Raw genomic sequence first — 15,033 nt, 5'->3', positions numbered from 1 at the left:
TGATGTACCCTAAAGGGTCTGAGTCTAACACCCTCACTCATGTCAAGTATGATGTTACTCTGTGGGTAGTTCCTTTAATATCAACTGGCTTATTTGCAGAATAAGGTATTACTTGGTGGGAGTGAGGGGGCTCGGCAAAGTTAGCTCCTATATAAATCTAAGCGTGGTCCATATGAAGATGTTTCCCTTCCTCTAACACCATTGTTCAGTTCTGACACCAGTGTTGCTCTTCAGGGCACTAGTAGAGGTTTGGGGATTTGCATGTTGGCTTTTTAGTTCAAGGGAAACCAGTGACAGAGTCTGGGAATGCTCAGCATGTAATTTGTTTTATTGATGGATACACCAGTTCTCACAAGAGATGTTCAAACAGCATGCGGGACAATCTATTCTTCAAAGAATATCAGCCTAACACTAAAGCTGGGTTTCCCATGAGCAACTCGAGTCAGCTGAGGCAATCAGAGCCTACGGAAGACAGCAAACTCTCCTGCGGCTCACAAAGCAGCCTCTCTCCCAAAGCTGCTTTGACACACAACACTGCATAATCCAAAACTAACACAGCTTGTCTTCCCAACAGTCAAAACTTGCTCACACATTACGAAAAGCTTGAAAGTGTGTGTGTAAGAGTGCCACCTGGTAATGCCTGACATAACACTAAAAAACCTCTCATGTTCCCTGTGTAGCACTACACTCACTCATGAAACTGTAAAGTTAAAAACAAACACGAAACTGAAACATTTTTAATTATACACAAAAAGCAAAGGGGAGGGTTATGACTAGAGCAGAAAAGACCTTCACTTGTGTGGGGTAGAGGACACTGGACTGTCTACAGAAAGACCAGCTCACATCACATAAGTAGAGGGGGATGTCCATGTGCTAGGTGACATTTTTAAAAAAAAAAAAACAGGTTGCTGAGATCTGCACAGAGTTTTGGAACAGTCCTAATGAGACTGCTCACTGGGCAGAGTGAAGGTAATACAGATAAGAAAGTGCCTGGCAGCTGCAAACTACCAGTGAATTATTTACTACTTCTCACCTTTCCCAAACTATGGAATTTCACTCTAAAGTTACACTGGCCCAAGCCCAGAAAAAATATTCAATCCTGGCCAGTAAAAAATATAGGATCTAATTTCTCAAACTAACACTCTAGAAACAAAATGAGGAATTGCCTCTTCCATTGGTATAAGGCTTTTTAACACATATATGAGATAAAATACCTTAATGCAATTTTTTTCTTGACACTGGATGAAGGTTAACTGTGTTGTGAGGGAAGTTTGTATCCCAAATTCATTAAGAAACCAAGAAAAATTATTTCATGTTTTTAGATGGAAAAAAAAGCACTGACTAGCAAATTGAAAGAACTAGCAGAAGTATCATTCAATGAGAGCCTATATTCAATTTTTGTACACCAGTATCAGTGTGAAATGGTCAGTGCATACTGATTCATTACTTTCTCCACATTGCTTGTGGCTCCTTCCAGTCAGCTGACCTTGGGCAAATGTAGCAATATCCACTGTCAAATTGGCTACATGGTCCCATGGTAGCTGGTTTTCGATGGTAGCCGAAGGATTTGAGTGCTGCTTTGATGGCTTGGTGAGATGATGGGTATCAAGGATTCTTCTCGTCTTATGTGCATCTATAAAAGTCTTTCTCCTAGATTGACAAGGAACAAGAGCCTTGTTTGTCTTGGTCAACATGGTGTCAAGCAGGATTGTTGCTGACTCAAACAATACAACTTGCAATGCCAGCAACATTAAATATGTTGAAGGAAAGAGCCATTGGGCATCTACTCATTTTGCCCTGCAGGAGTACATTCTTGCAAGATGGTACATATTATTGACACCACTTTTAGTGTAACTATAGGGAGGATTACGTGGGTTTTCTTTTTATATCCTTCTACAATCTTGTCATGATGCATCATCAATAGCATTACCACTGACTTCCCCTTCTTTGGAACATAGGAAACCAGGTGAATGGCCCACCATACCCAAACACTGATGACATTTTTTCTCAGCTTCCATGTGGTTGCATCTCACTGAGTATACTGGCTTCTTTCATCACAGTATCCCAGCATTGATCACATTTTTTGCTGAGTAGATCTTTTGCAAGCTAAATAGTGGTGAAGAAGGTATCCCCAACCATGTTTCTTCCAGTCTTAAACCAGAGCTAAACAATCTCCTTCACAATACAGTCACCTTGGTAATTTCTCTTTGTGATGTAGGTTGTTTCCAAGCGGCAAAGAGTCCTGTGGCACCTTATAGACTAACAGACGTATTGGAGCATAAGCTTTCGTGGGTGAATACCCACTTCGTCGGATACATGTAGTGGAAATTTCCAGAGGCAGGTATTAATATGCAAGCAAGAATCAGGCTAGGGATAAGGAGGTTAGTTCAATCAGGGAGAATGAGGCCCTCTTCTAGCAGTTGAGGTGTGAACACCAAGGGAGGAGACGCCTTTGTAGCTGGCTAGCCATTCACAGTCTTCATTTAATCCTGAGCTGATGGTGTCAAATTTGCAAATGAACTGAAGCTCAGCAGTTTCTCTTTGAAGTCTGGTCCTGAAGTTTTTTTGCCACAGGATGACTACCTTTAAATCTGCTATTGTGTGTCCAGGGAGGTTGAAGTGTTCTCCTAGAGGTTTTTGTATATTGCCGTTCCTAATATCTGATTTGTCTCCATTTATCCTTTTACGTAGGGACTGTCCAGTTTGGCCGATGTACATAGCAGAGGGGCATTGCTGGCACATGATGGCGTAGATTACATTGGTGGACGTGCAGGTGAATGAACCGGTGATGGTGTGGTTGATCTGGTTAGGTCCTGTGATGGTGTTGCTGGTGTAGATATCTGGGCAGAGTTGGCATCGAGGTTTGTTGCATGGATTGGTTCCTGAGTTAGAGTTACTATGCTGTGGTGTGTAGTTGCTAGTAAGAATATGCTTCAGGTTGGTGGGTTGTCTGTGGGCGAGGACTGGCCTGCTTCCCAAGGCCTGTGAACGTGAGGGATCATTATCCAGGATGGATTGTAGATCACTGATGATGCATTGGAGAGGTTTTAGCTGAAGACTGTATGTGATGGCCAGTGGAGTTCTGTTGGTTTCTTTCTTGGGCTTGTCTTGCAGCAGGAGGCTTCTGGGTACACATCTGGCTCTGTTGATCTGTTTCCTTATTTCCTTGTGTGGGTATCGTAGTTTTGAGAATGCTTGGTGAAGATCTTGTAGGTGTTGGTCTCTGTCTGAGTGGTTGAAGCAAATGCGGTTGTACCTCAGCGCTTGGCTGTAGACAATGGATCGTGTGGCGTGTCCGGGATGGAAGCTGGAGGCATGAAGGTAGGCATAGCAGTCGGTGGGTTTTTGGTATAGGGTGGTGTTGTGACCATCACTTATTTGCACCGTGGTGTCTAGGAAGCGGACCTCCCGTGTAGATTGGTCCAGGCGGAGGTTGATGGTGGGGTGGCAGCTATTGAAATCATGGTGGAATTCTTCTAGGGTTTCCTTCCCATGGGTCCAGATGATGAAGATGTCATCAATGTAGCGTAGGTAGAGAAGGGGTGTGAGTGGACGAGAGCTGAGGAAGCATTGTTGGCATATTGTGGGGCCATGTGGGTGCCCATAGCGGTGCCACTGGTCTGGAGGTAAATATTGTCACCAAATTTGAAATAATTGTGCGTGAGCATAAAGTCACAGAGCTCAGCGACCAGTTGTGCTGTGGCATCATCAGGGATACTGTTCCTGACAGCTTGTATTCCATCAGTGTGTGGGATGTTTGTGTAGAGAGCCTCTACATCCACAGTGGCTAAGATGGTGTTTTCTGGAAGATCACCAATGCATTGTAGTTTTCTCAGGAAATCAGTGGTGTCTTGGAGATAGCTGGGAGTGCTGGTGGCATAGGGTCTGAGTAGAGAGTCCACATATCCGGACAGTCCTTCAGTGAGAGTGCCAATGCCCAAGATGATGGGGCATCCAGGATTTCCGGGTTTGTGGATCCAAGGTATACCTCTCCATTCAGAGGATACAATGTCACAGTATCACACCACCACCAGATCTTGATACCATATTTTGCCGTATTTTGGAATATACTGTGTTTTAGACATCAATGTCCTTTTTTGGCACCAGGTGCTCATCAACAGTTATGTCTGCTCCGGGAGAATAAAACCTTTAACAATTGCTGTACAGACACTCTCTATACATCACAAAATGTAGCCAGATTGTCTGATGCTCTCCATTCTTCTCTCAAGTTTTTGTTGTCAAATTGCAGGTGCCAAGTGATAGTCTGAATCGCTACAAGCTCATTGTTGCCCAGAAAAAAGTGACGTCCTGAGTGTGGATTCCATAATCCCTCCAGGCCTTTATGATTCCCTGATACACATCAGCCAGAATTAGGAGGTCAGAGTATGCTTTCATCTTGGTTTGGTCAAGCAGTTTCCATTCCTTGTTTTTGTCTGAATTGCTGTCATTCCATTCTCAGCATATGCAATCTGCCTCTTTAAATTTATCTCTTATCACAATGTGGAAAATGTCTTCTGTGAGGAAAAGTGCCAATGCTTTTTACCAATGTATCCTTTTGAGCATCACCTCTTGCTCCTGACTGTTCATGGATAATGTCCTGGCATGGTCTGCAATGAACCACTCGCAGAGACAAACACCACATTCTACCATTCTTGCCTCTCATGGAAACACAGTCCATGCTGGGGACAGTGGCAAGTTGGCTTGGTTCACCCAATACCACAGTGCTGCACTTCCTGCCTACACATGTCCTCCCTACTCTATGAAGGCTGCAGGATTTACTCCACGTAGCTGCTGTGTTGGTAACATGGAGCTCCTCATTATCGGGGATGAACTTGATGAACAATCAATGGAAACGTGGTTTTACTTCTCAGAGCAACTCTCAACATGATCTAGCACAAAGTCACGATCATCCAATACGTTGTCATTACAGCATGACTCACTTTCAGAACTTCAAATCATTTTTATAAGGTCAGAAGCAGAATATTGTGTCTGTTTGTTCATCATCTTGAATTGTGCAACACTGCAAATCCCCTCAAGAGTCTCCTGCATCTGCAGTGTTTGAGCACAATATCTAGATAGAAAATCCCTTCAAGGATATTAGGCAAGAGATGCAGCATTTGTCCACTCTGTGTTGAGGAGACCTAAAAAGCCTGGATTTTAAGGTACCAAGCTCTCTGGAGTACTTTGTACCTTAGGGTGACTGTATGCAGCAACCGCTGTCACTGCAATGCATTATCAATTAGTATATGCAATGTCCTAAGACAGCGAGTTGGATGGCCATTAATCCATAATTTATTGTAACATATATGCTCCTGAGGATTACCCCCACAAATACATTAGCATATGCAAATTACATTTACGTAAAAAACCAGCTTTTGCTTAGGGAAGGAGACATAGTTATCACAATTCTTGTACAAGATACTCTCACTAGAAGCAAATGTGTATACAGAACTACTAAATATATTAGATAACAGTACAACACATTTGTACAAATGTACCCCACATACGTTTTTTTGATACAGAAATGTCTTTCGTGCAAATTTTTTTCTCTGAATTGTGTACACGTGCTTCAGTGACAATGTCCTAAAACAGCATAGTTGGAAGGCCACTCATTCATGAGTTATGGTAACATATATGCTCACTGGGTATGATATTATCCCATTAATGTGGTTGAGGGTTAATCAAACAATATTGTTTCTACAATATATTGTACTTTTTTCCCCCTTTCCTCTAGGATCTGCACTACTGAACTCTATGTATTAGAAGAACCTGGCTTTAGAGGGTGAAAAATACATAAAGTACCAGTATTTAGGGGGAGAGACCTAAAAACACCAGAGAAGATATCTTTTCTGTAGAATACATGGTAAACTGGCACACAATTTTTTATTGAAACTCCTTTGGTCATCTGAAATCCATGCCAGTAAAGCCTTTAACACTGCACACAATATGTTTGCTCATTCTCTCAGATAACCACTGAACTAAACTCACTGCTGGCAAGAACATGCACACTGCCAATGACTTAAATGCCAGCTGTGAATTTGGCCCTTTGTACCGATTACAGCACACAGTATGAAAGGCAAAGGGCTCAGCAGGCATTCATTGGGAATGCCTGTAATACTTAAACACAACAGGATGAAGAGACAAGAGGATTTTTCTTCTGAAATTTTAAGTTAGCCCATTAATGTTAGCTAATGAAGATGTCTGTGAATTAAATGCCACTTGTCTTTATTCCCAGCTGGAAGTAAAGGGAGGTGGGGCACTAAGAGAAAACAAACAAGGTTTACAGGGAGAGTGATGGGACTCTAGTAACAGAGAGTAAAATGCAAATTATCTGTTGGAGTAAATTGTCACAATTCCATCCATTTAGATGGAGCTGTGCCAAATTACTTCAGCAGAGAATTTGTCCCTGTATTAGTGAATGCTGTGTGCTTCCAGAGAAATCCAATTTAGCTTGGAATTCAAGGCTGAGAATTTTTATTTCAATATCAAAATTGTGAACTAATGTATTTACTTGGTAGGGGAAAAATTGATTCATCCTGAGTAATTTCCCTTGAAAAAGATAAATAATAATAAAAACCACACCACATACAGACAGCCGAGGCAGATTTCTTTCCCCGTTGCAGATGAGAAATTGCATCATGATTCATCATATACACAGTAGGATTCTAATTTTTTTCTTTTAACAAGTTTGTTTGTGGAATTCCTTGTAAGCAAGAATTAATACTCAGACATGAGAAAATGTTAATTTATATTGCATTACTTTTGAAAAGTACAAATGTTGTGTTGAACTCCTGTTGGCATCCAATCAATCCAGCATGAAGAAAAAAGGCAAAAACAAATGAATGAACTGTGCTTAGATGTACTATGTATGTAGTTTGCCTAGCACCAGTTTCCCATCCAGTGAAGAACCTCCTCCTCATCTGCCAGTGGACACCAGTGTGAAGTGATAACCCCAGCAGGAAGGGCTGGGTGGGAGCTTTCAAAAGATATGGTATATCCTACTAGAATCCAATGGAATGGACTCTCTATATGGGGATAGGCAAGACGACTTAATGGACCAAATGCTCTCCTAAATTAAACCTCACTCAATGCTAATGAAGCCAGTGGGGTTTAAATCAAAGGAAAATTTTCTCTGCTGGCTCTAAATCGTGCATGTGATGGTATGTAATCACATGTGTGAACTGCACATTTGAGTGTTCCAACTGGGTGATTACTCGAGCAGCCTTGGTGGACGATCGCCTTGATGTGTGCTTTCCCTGTAGAAGCCCAGAAAGTCATGTACTGTCACTCAAACAGGAGAATTGCCCTTCTGGGAGGAGAGAGGTACCCCTGCCCTACCTTTGCCACACCTGAGGGGAGGAAGCTTTTTCTCCAGTCTCCTCCTCTCACAGAAGAAGAGAGGCCCAATCGGAACAAAGAGGAGCAGTGGCAGGCTGTGCCACATAGCAGCTTGTTTGGGAGGCCTCTGCCACTCCAAATGAGGGGTGAGGCACAGGGGACTCATGTGAGGATGTACCGAGGGATACATCTACACGGCAATAAGAGACTTGCGGCATGGCTGTAGCTGGCCCAAGTCAGCTGACTCTGGCTCTCAGGGCTCAGGCTGCAGGGCTCTAAAATGGCAGTGTAGACGTTCAGGCTTGGGCTGAAGTCCTGGCTCTGACACCTTGCAACATCTTCACTGCAAGTTTTAGCCCTGTTGCCCAAACTCCATAAACTTGAGACAGCTGACCTGGGCTCTGAGACTCAGTGCGGCAGGTTTTTTATCGCAGTGTAGCCATACCCTAGCTTGCTTTAAGCTAGCCCTGCAGCGAATCAGAGTATCCTCCAGGCAGCTCCCAATAATAGTATTTCTGCAGAGACCTAGTCTCACGTTAAAGCTACCTTTTGCATCAGGATCCAAAGGGGAAGGTGGTACAGCAAACGCTGTGTGCCTTTCTATGGGGATGAATCTGCCCCTTGGGTGAAGCAGCTGCCATTGCTGTAGGTGGACACAAACTGCACTAGTGTGATGAATGAAGCCCAGTTTGGAGGAAAAGCAACAGACAACAAAACAGCTCACTATTTTTGCAGTGTGACAAAAAGAAATGAAAACGTTTTTTGCAGGTGCAGCTCCAAAACCAAACTTTTAAAATACGGCCCAATATTAAGGTTTTGCCAAACAACAACAAAAACTATAGAAAAATGCAGAACAGTATTGGTTCCTGCAATTTTGCTTCCTTCTTTTCTGCACATTCCAAAATTTGTTGTTGTTTTTTTTTGGTCAAATTACAAGCGGAAATTGGGCTTAAAGAAAGAAAACAAAATGCCCATTTTCACTATGAAGACAATGTTGCTCAACAATGAGTCCCATTTTCAGAGACAATAGGCTATTTATTGTGAAAAAATACTCAGACCAATTTTGACATTGCAACAAAACGTGAAAATGCTTCAACTCTGAGCACTTAAATTTTGGTGCAAATATTTCACCTAACTTCTTTAGAAAATAAAACTAGACTTCTATTTCCTAGACAAATAGGATTCCTACTTCTTAAAATCCAAAAGCAGATCAACCAGCAATAGTTGTGATAATGGGCAAATATTTATATTTATAGGAAATTAGCATGCATGTAGAGACAAAAGGAGATCCATTCTTCTGGGCCAACTTACTTACAGGAAGTGGATAATTAGGAACACAGGAGCAGATCCTCAGATAGGGTCCACTGGACTTAATGGAGTGATGCTGATTGACACCCATGGGGGAATCTGTTTGAGTTATTTACTTGTACTGTAACACTAGTTTTTCGAGGTGTGTTGTGCACATACACATTCAACTGCAGGTTTGTTTGTGCCCAATGCACTCGAGTCAGAGACTTTTGCCAGCAGAACCACTAGGCGGAGCATGAGCCTCTCCACTCTTCATTCCTTCGCACTGCTGTGTAGCTTAGGTCTAAAGCAGCAGGGAAGGTGGAAAAATCAGAACAGTTACTGTACAAGTAAGTAACGATTTTTTCTCCCTTGCCTGACTGTGTTCACATACATTCCACTGCAGGTGATGACTTAGCAGTTCCCTTAAAAGGTGGAGGGACTTGGGATCATCTGAAGAGAAACTGTAATGCCAACATGCTGCAGTTGGTATCATCATGAGAGGTTTGAGTGATGGCATAATCTTTCAGGGTGAATACATTGTCTTTTTTTGAAAAAAATAGTTCAGACTCTGCGAAGGGCAAATATCTTTCATCATTTTTGGAGCTCCTTCAGAACGCTAGAAGCCTGCAGCCAGGAAGAGCAACTCATGGAGATGGTGGTGGCCTTTGAATCCAAAGCCATATCAGTGGTATCAATAGCTGCCTGAAGGGATGTTCAGGCTGTCAGCTGCCCTTCTGAAACCAGAGCCAGGAATTGTTCCCTTCATTCTTCTGGCAATGTTTCAGCATGTTAAGAAATTGCAAAGAAATTAATAAAGGTATATTTCGACAGGACTACTTGATGTTGGCCACTCTTCTTTGAAAAGCAGTGGTGGAATACGCCTTTTGGCCATGTAAATCCAGTCTGTTGTAAGCCTGGTCTTTGGGAGCAGCTTTAGGATAGAACTGTTCAGATTGCTCATTAGCGGCCGTAACCACCAAGATATCAGAAACTGTTGGTTAAAAATCAAAGTGCTGCTGAGGGACTTGATAACTTGGCCATAGGTGGTACAGAGGTCGGGGTAGGTCAAAGACTTTTCACCAGCTCTAGCAAAGCTTCATTAATGGGGTGGACAACCCTTCCCAGGCCAGGGATCTGTACAACAACACAGAAGCTGTGCAGGGTTTCTTGCACAAGCCCTAAGAGCGCAGGCTGAGAAGTGGCCATTCTCCTAATCAGGTCCTGAAAGACACTGAAGTCCCCTGGAGGGCAGATGTCAATTCTGGGGTGATGGCTTCACTTGGCCAAGATGATGAAATAACAGGGGGCAACGTCTAGGGGTTCCTCCATTATTTCTCCTTCCTCCACAGGGTCCAATTCAGTGGGTGGAGGAATGATGACAGAATCCTGAACCTGAGGGGGAGACCTCCTAGACTGTGATTGTGATGGCGTTCTAGATAGCCTCAGAGCAACCCAAGACCAATAAGGCCATGGGGGATACTGCAATGTCTGAGACACCCATAGTGAGGGACACCATACTGGTGCGTCTTTATTAGAAAACCACTCCTCATCCTTAGGACCTGTAACCTTAGTACAAGATCTATAAGAGGATTTAAAAGATCATGAAGGTGATGCAGATTCCTCCATTTCAGAGTCCAAAGAAGAAATATAAGTTTCTTCAGAAAAGGGAGGAGAGGTCCCTTATTGTTTTGAGGTGATCTGGGTAGGGGAGACACCCAGGGATCCAAAAAAAGCAAAGGTCGAAGCAGTCAGCATGCCAATGAGGTGAGCGCTGCTGGCATGCTGGTGCAGAGACATGCTGCTGTCTGCTGACGATGCCAAAGGTGCTGCTCATGCAGGCGGGGCTGCAGACACTGAAGTTCCCCTAACCAGAGTTGATTGTAGCAATGGAGAGTCTGGTAGGAGGAGACAAAAAAGATCTTTTGCAAGCAAGAAAGCCCACAGAGTGGAGAACACCAAAAAAGGTAAGTGTTCATCTGGCGGTGCTGAAATAGACTGGATTGACTGGAATGATGAAGAAGGATCTGGTAAAGGTGAAGACACTGGTCTCGATAGCCCCGAAGGAGCATGAGTTTACAGTGAAACCTCAGATGGGCCCGGTGAATGCTGTCTGTGGTGCCTTGAAAAGGTACCAGAGGACTTACTGAAAGTCCTTTTAGGAGAAAACCAAGGCTTTAAGTGCTTGTCAGCATCAAACCTTCACTTTGAATTGTGGGGAGCTGAAGGGGTGCTTGTCATGGATTCAGAATCCGCTACATCATGGTCGGGACTCAGTTCTGACATGGGATGCAACGCCTCTTTCAGAAGGCGAACTTTCAGGCATAAATCCCTCTGATTTTTAGTCCTGGTGGGGAAATTTTGAAACGCTGGCTAATTGAAGGAAACACCATGCGGAACTCCAGCTTTTGTAACAGGCAGTGAGAAGGAACTGAGGGGAAGGTGACAGACTTGTCCCATTTATGCCCTCAGATGGGCACACAAAGAGATATGGGGCACTTGCCGCCTAGTGGTACTGCTGGCAAAAGTCTCTGACTCATGGGCATTGGATGCACACACACCAGTACTGGAATGTATATGTGCATAATCACTCAAAGGAGAACGTAAAAGCTCCACAGAATGAACCGGGGGTAATAGCAAATCTAACACTTAATCAGTGTCAACAATGTGACACTGCTGCAAGAAGTGCATGCCATATTGATTCTGTATTCTTGGTGGAATCGTACATAATACAATTAAAGTAATTACCGCACTCTAATAAGCCCTGGTTAGGTTTTCACTGGAGTTAATTAGTTAATGCTTGTAAAGCGCTTTGAACCCACAAAATGTTAAATACTTTCATTATTATTATGATTCAGCAGCTACTGGGCCAGACATGTCCAAGGTGCTGGGAATGCTGCAAGTGTCGCAGTCTGGTAAAAGGCTTTTATTTTTGCCTGGCTGACCATAATGCAGGACACTTTTTTTTACAGAAATGTTTGCCTCTAAGAAACACACAGAGAGAGGTGTACGCATGCATCTCATAAGCTCAAGGACTGTATTCCTCCAGCACCATCTAATACTAGTACTCAAGAGGGAGAGGGAGGTTGGAGGGGGCAGAGACTGCATGTCACCCTGCACTGGAAGAGAAGGAGAAGCAATAGAATAGGCTTGTTTTCTGTGGCCAATGCATGTAGAATAGAGTTGAAACCATTGTCCTGCCAGTGCTCCCCTATGGAGTACTGAATAAATGCATGGTAAACAAGGTTCAGTTTTGGGCAACAATTCCAAAAAGACATTGCATACACTGGAGAGAGCGGAGAGGAAAGCAAGAGCAATGGAAACAGGCTTGGGGGCATAGGGAGGGAAATAAGACATACTGTGTGAGGAAAGATTAAAAGGACTGGGTCACATTGAGTCCTGAGAAATGGAGGCTTAACTGTCTATAGAACATAAAGGGAGGTTGTAAAGTGATTGTTCGCACTAGTCAACAAGAACAGAACAAGAAATAATGTGATGGAGCCACAAAATTGAAAATTCAGGGTAAGTAGTAGGAAAAATTTTATAACTCAGATAGTCAGTGGAACAAGTTGCAAAAAGGCAGCAAATTCCCCCTCACTGGGGATATTAAGGCTTGATTAGACATCCATCAGTTAAGGAAGATTTTGTTATAATCTCTCCTGCTACAATACAAGGAGGTGGACTAGAAGTCCTACCTAAATCTGAGGATGGGTAGCCCATGACTTATCTCAGTCAGATTTTTAAAAGATAACATTTATTTACTTAATAAAACAACCAACATCTGGGGTCTTAATTCTCAAATTAACTTAGCCCTTTGTTTCCAGTCTTGGGCAATTTATCACAGTATTCATGGCCAACAATATTATTTGCTAGTAATGATCAAAAATAAAATGTCAAAAATCTTTAACGTTGATGATGGAGCATTTGAATCTTTTGGGGCATTTTGATTCCAAGAATAAAGAGCAGAAAGTTGTCTTTGGATGGAGACCCTGGTAGCCGAGTGTCAGCATGGAAATAAAAAGCACAATAGATTAAGCATCTGTTTCAGAAGAGCACTCACAGCTCCCGCTGAAATCAGTGAGGCCTGCTGGTGGTCGGGAAACCAGACACAGAATGTACAGAAAAACAGTATTAATCACGGCAATGTTGCTGCAGGCTCAACTAGAATGGCGCTACACCTTGCCACCGCATGAGAGCAGACATAAAAAGTGCTATTGATGAACAAATCTTGTACCCATCTGGTAAAAGTCACTCTTTCCATGGACTCTGGATGCCTCCAAAGATTACACAATGTGGCACCTCCTGCTGTAAAGCTAGGACATGGCCCAAAATACCATCATGGCAACAAAAAATACAAGGGTATAGTACTAATTTTTCTTCTGCTATTCAAAATACCATGGTGTAGTACAGGTTAGTTTGTTTGTGTACATGGACATGCACGCACCATTCAGGGTTATGTTATCTATAAATGGACTGATACAGGTCCCCAGTGTGTGTAAGTCTATACGTAGAGAGATACTTGGCCCAACTTTTCCAGCATGAGTACAGAACAAGATGTCCCACTTAGGGTGCCAAAGCCTAAGTGTCTGAGATTGAAAATAGGTCTTGCATGATTGCATAGCATGCTTACCAGGAGAAAGTTACTAACTACTTTTACTAACAATTATGCACAGTTATATCCAAAATAAAGCAATATTTCCTTGCATTTGGAATGGGAAAACTGCTGTATCTGGCATCACAATTTATTTGTACTACAGTAGCATGCCAAGATCAGGTGTGGTGAGTGCTGTACAGACACTAAAAGACAGCTTCCAATCTAAACTGAAAACAAGGCACAACCAGGGCATAACTGAAAACTGGAAGCAATGGAGGAGTTGCTCAGTCATTGTGGTTGCTGTGGCATTTTTACTTTCTAATGGCAACAACTGTGTACAGAGATGAGAATTGGCCTCAACACCAGTGACTGAAGTAGACTAAAACACAACGAGGAGCTATGACTGTACCAGCCAAAGAAGGAGCTGTTGGGGACCTTACTCTTCCTCTAGCAGAGGAGTGGGAGCTGTGGTCCCCCTCATTCTAATCACTGCAGGGATAAAAATCCCTCAATTGGACAACATTCTGGATTAGTTTTCCCATTTTTCTCATGCTTACCTTGTCCAAATATAATGCAGTAAGTAGAAACAATGACTTCTCGTGTTGGCAAAATGGATCAGAGACCAAAATCATCAAAAGTGATCAGTGATTTTGGGTGTCAAATGTTACACATCTAACATGGCTGATTTTCAGAAGGTGGCTGCAGAACACTCCCTGAAAATCAGGTACTTTTAAAGTGTCAACTTGAACACCCAAAAATCACTATTCCCTGGGAAATAACTTATTTGACAGCCCAGCTTACCAAATTCTAACTGCCAAGAGGAAGCAGTACTTCTGGGAGTGATGCTGAAGCATCAGACCACTTTCCAGAGAAGAACTTCCAGTTTAGATGTCCTCGAAAACAGAGGACTTGGATGCCTGTACCCATTGATAAATCATTAACTTATGTTATTAGTCTCTATCTCTGCTGACATTCTCAAATACTGGAACATAATTTGTCTCCTGGAACCCAAGACTAGTCAGGTGGGTCCAGGTCCAGTTTATCCCATTAGAATACTCTCATCCTTCACAGGGACCCAGCATTTGTCACCTTTATACTGTATACCCAAACACCACGGATTGCTAATTCACAGCACGAGAGTTAAAGTGTAATGAGCTGTTAGAAAGTCTGACATCCCTGAACTTCCCAAAGAGACTGATCCTACAAGGTGTTGAGCACCTCCAAGGTGTTGAGCTTCATCTCCTCTGGCTTCAATTGGGGAAAAAAGCACTTTGCTTCTCTCCGGATCAGGTCCAAAGACTGACCAAACCCTGGACCATTTTTTTCTGAAACTCACCTCTCTCCACAACTGAGGGTTGAAATAAAATGGATCCAACACACTTTATTCATGGTCTGACAAAAAAATGCCAAATGTCTCTGTTGTGCCAAATTGCCCCAGTTTTTTCCCCATTTCTAATTGTTATGCATTCCTCTACTTGGTTATTTTTAACACAAAAGCCAGATGCATATAAATCGATGAATTCCAACCCATACAAGTCAGCACAGAGCTCACATGTAGAAAAATTCTCACAGGGAATCCCATCCAAATACAAACATTCAGTCAATGGCCTTTCCTGTCCTGCCTGCTCCATACTTACCAGTCGGGACAGCTGGATCCATAGTTGGCTTTTCCCACGTGTTGAGCTGCTCCCAGGTAAATCCATTGGTCCCCAGTGCCACGCTATAACCACAGTTACTGTAGTGTTCATCAAAGGAACAACCACCTGAGGGCAAGAGAGCCAAATAAATACTTTTGTCTTATTATGTTATTTCAT

At 42.8% G+C, this 15,033-nt stretch overlaps 1 protein-coding gene across 2 annotated transcripts in view; it reads right to left on the bottom strand.

Annotated features, from left to right (window-relative positions):
* Positions 1-15,033, bottom strand: part of PTPRT (protein tyrosine phosphatase receptor type T) — a 734,569-nt gene that overhangs the window by 522,536 nt on the left and 197,000 nt on the right. For both annotated transcript variants that reach the window (XM_073309805.2, XM_073309804.2), the window contains exon 2: positions 14,857-14,982. In XM_073309805.2, coding sequence (XP_073165906.1) covers positions 14,857-14,982 — 126 coding nt within the window. The remainder of the gene's footprint in view (positions 1-14,856; positions 14,983-15,033) is intronic.

The sequence above is a fragment of the Lepidochelys kempii genome, chromosome 13 (assembly GCF_965140285.1).
Source record: "Lepidochelys kempii isolate rLepKem1 chromosome 13, rLepKem1.hap1, whole genome shotgun sequence".
Classification (NCBI taxonomy): domain Eukaryota; kingdom Metazoa; phylum Chordata; order Testudines; family Cheloniidae; genus Lepidochelys; species Lepidochelys kempii.
The sequence above is the reverse complement of the archived record's forward strand: the minus strand, read 5'-3'. Positions and strand labels throughout refer to the sequence as shown.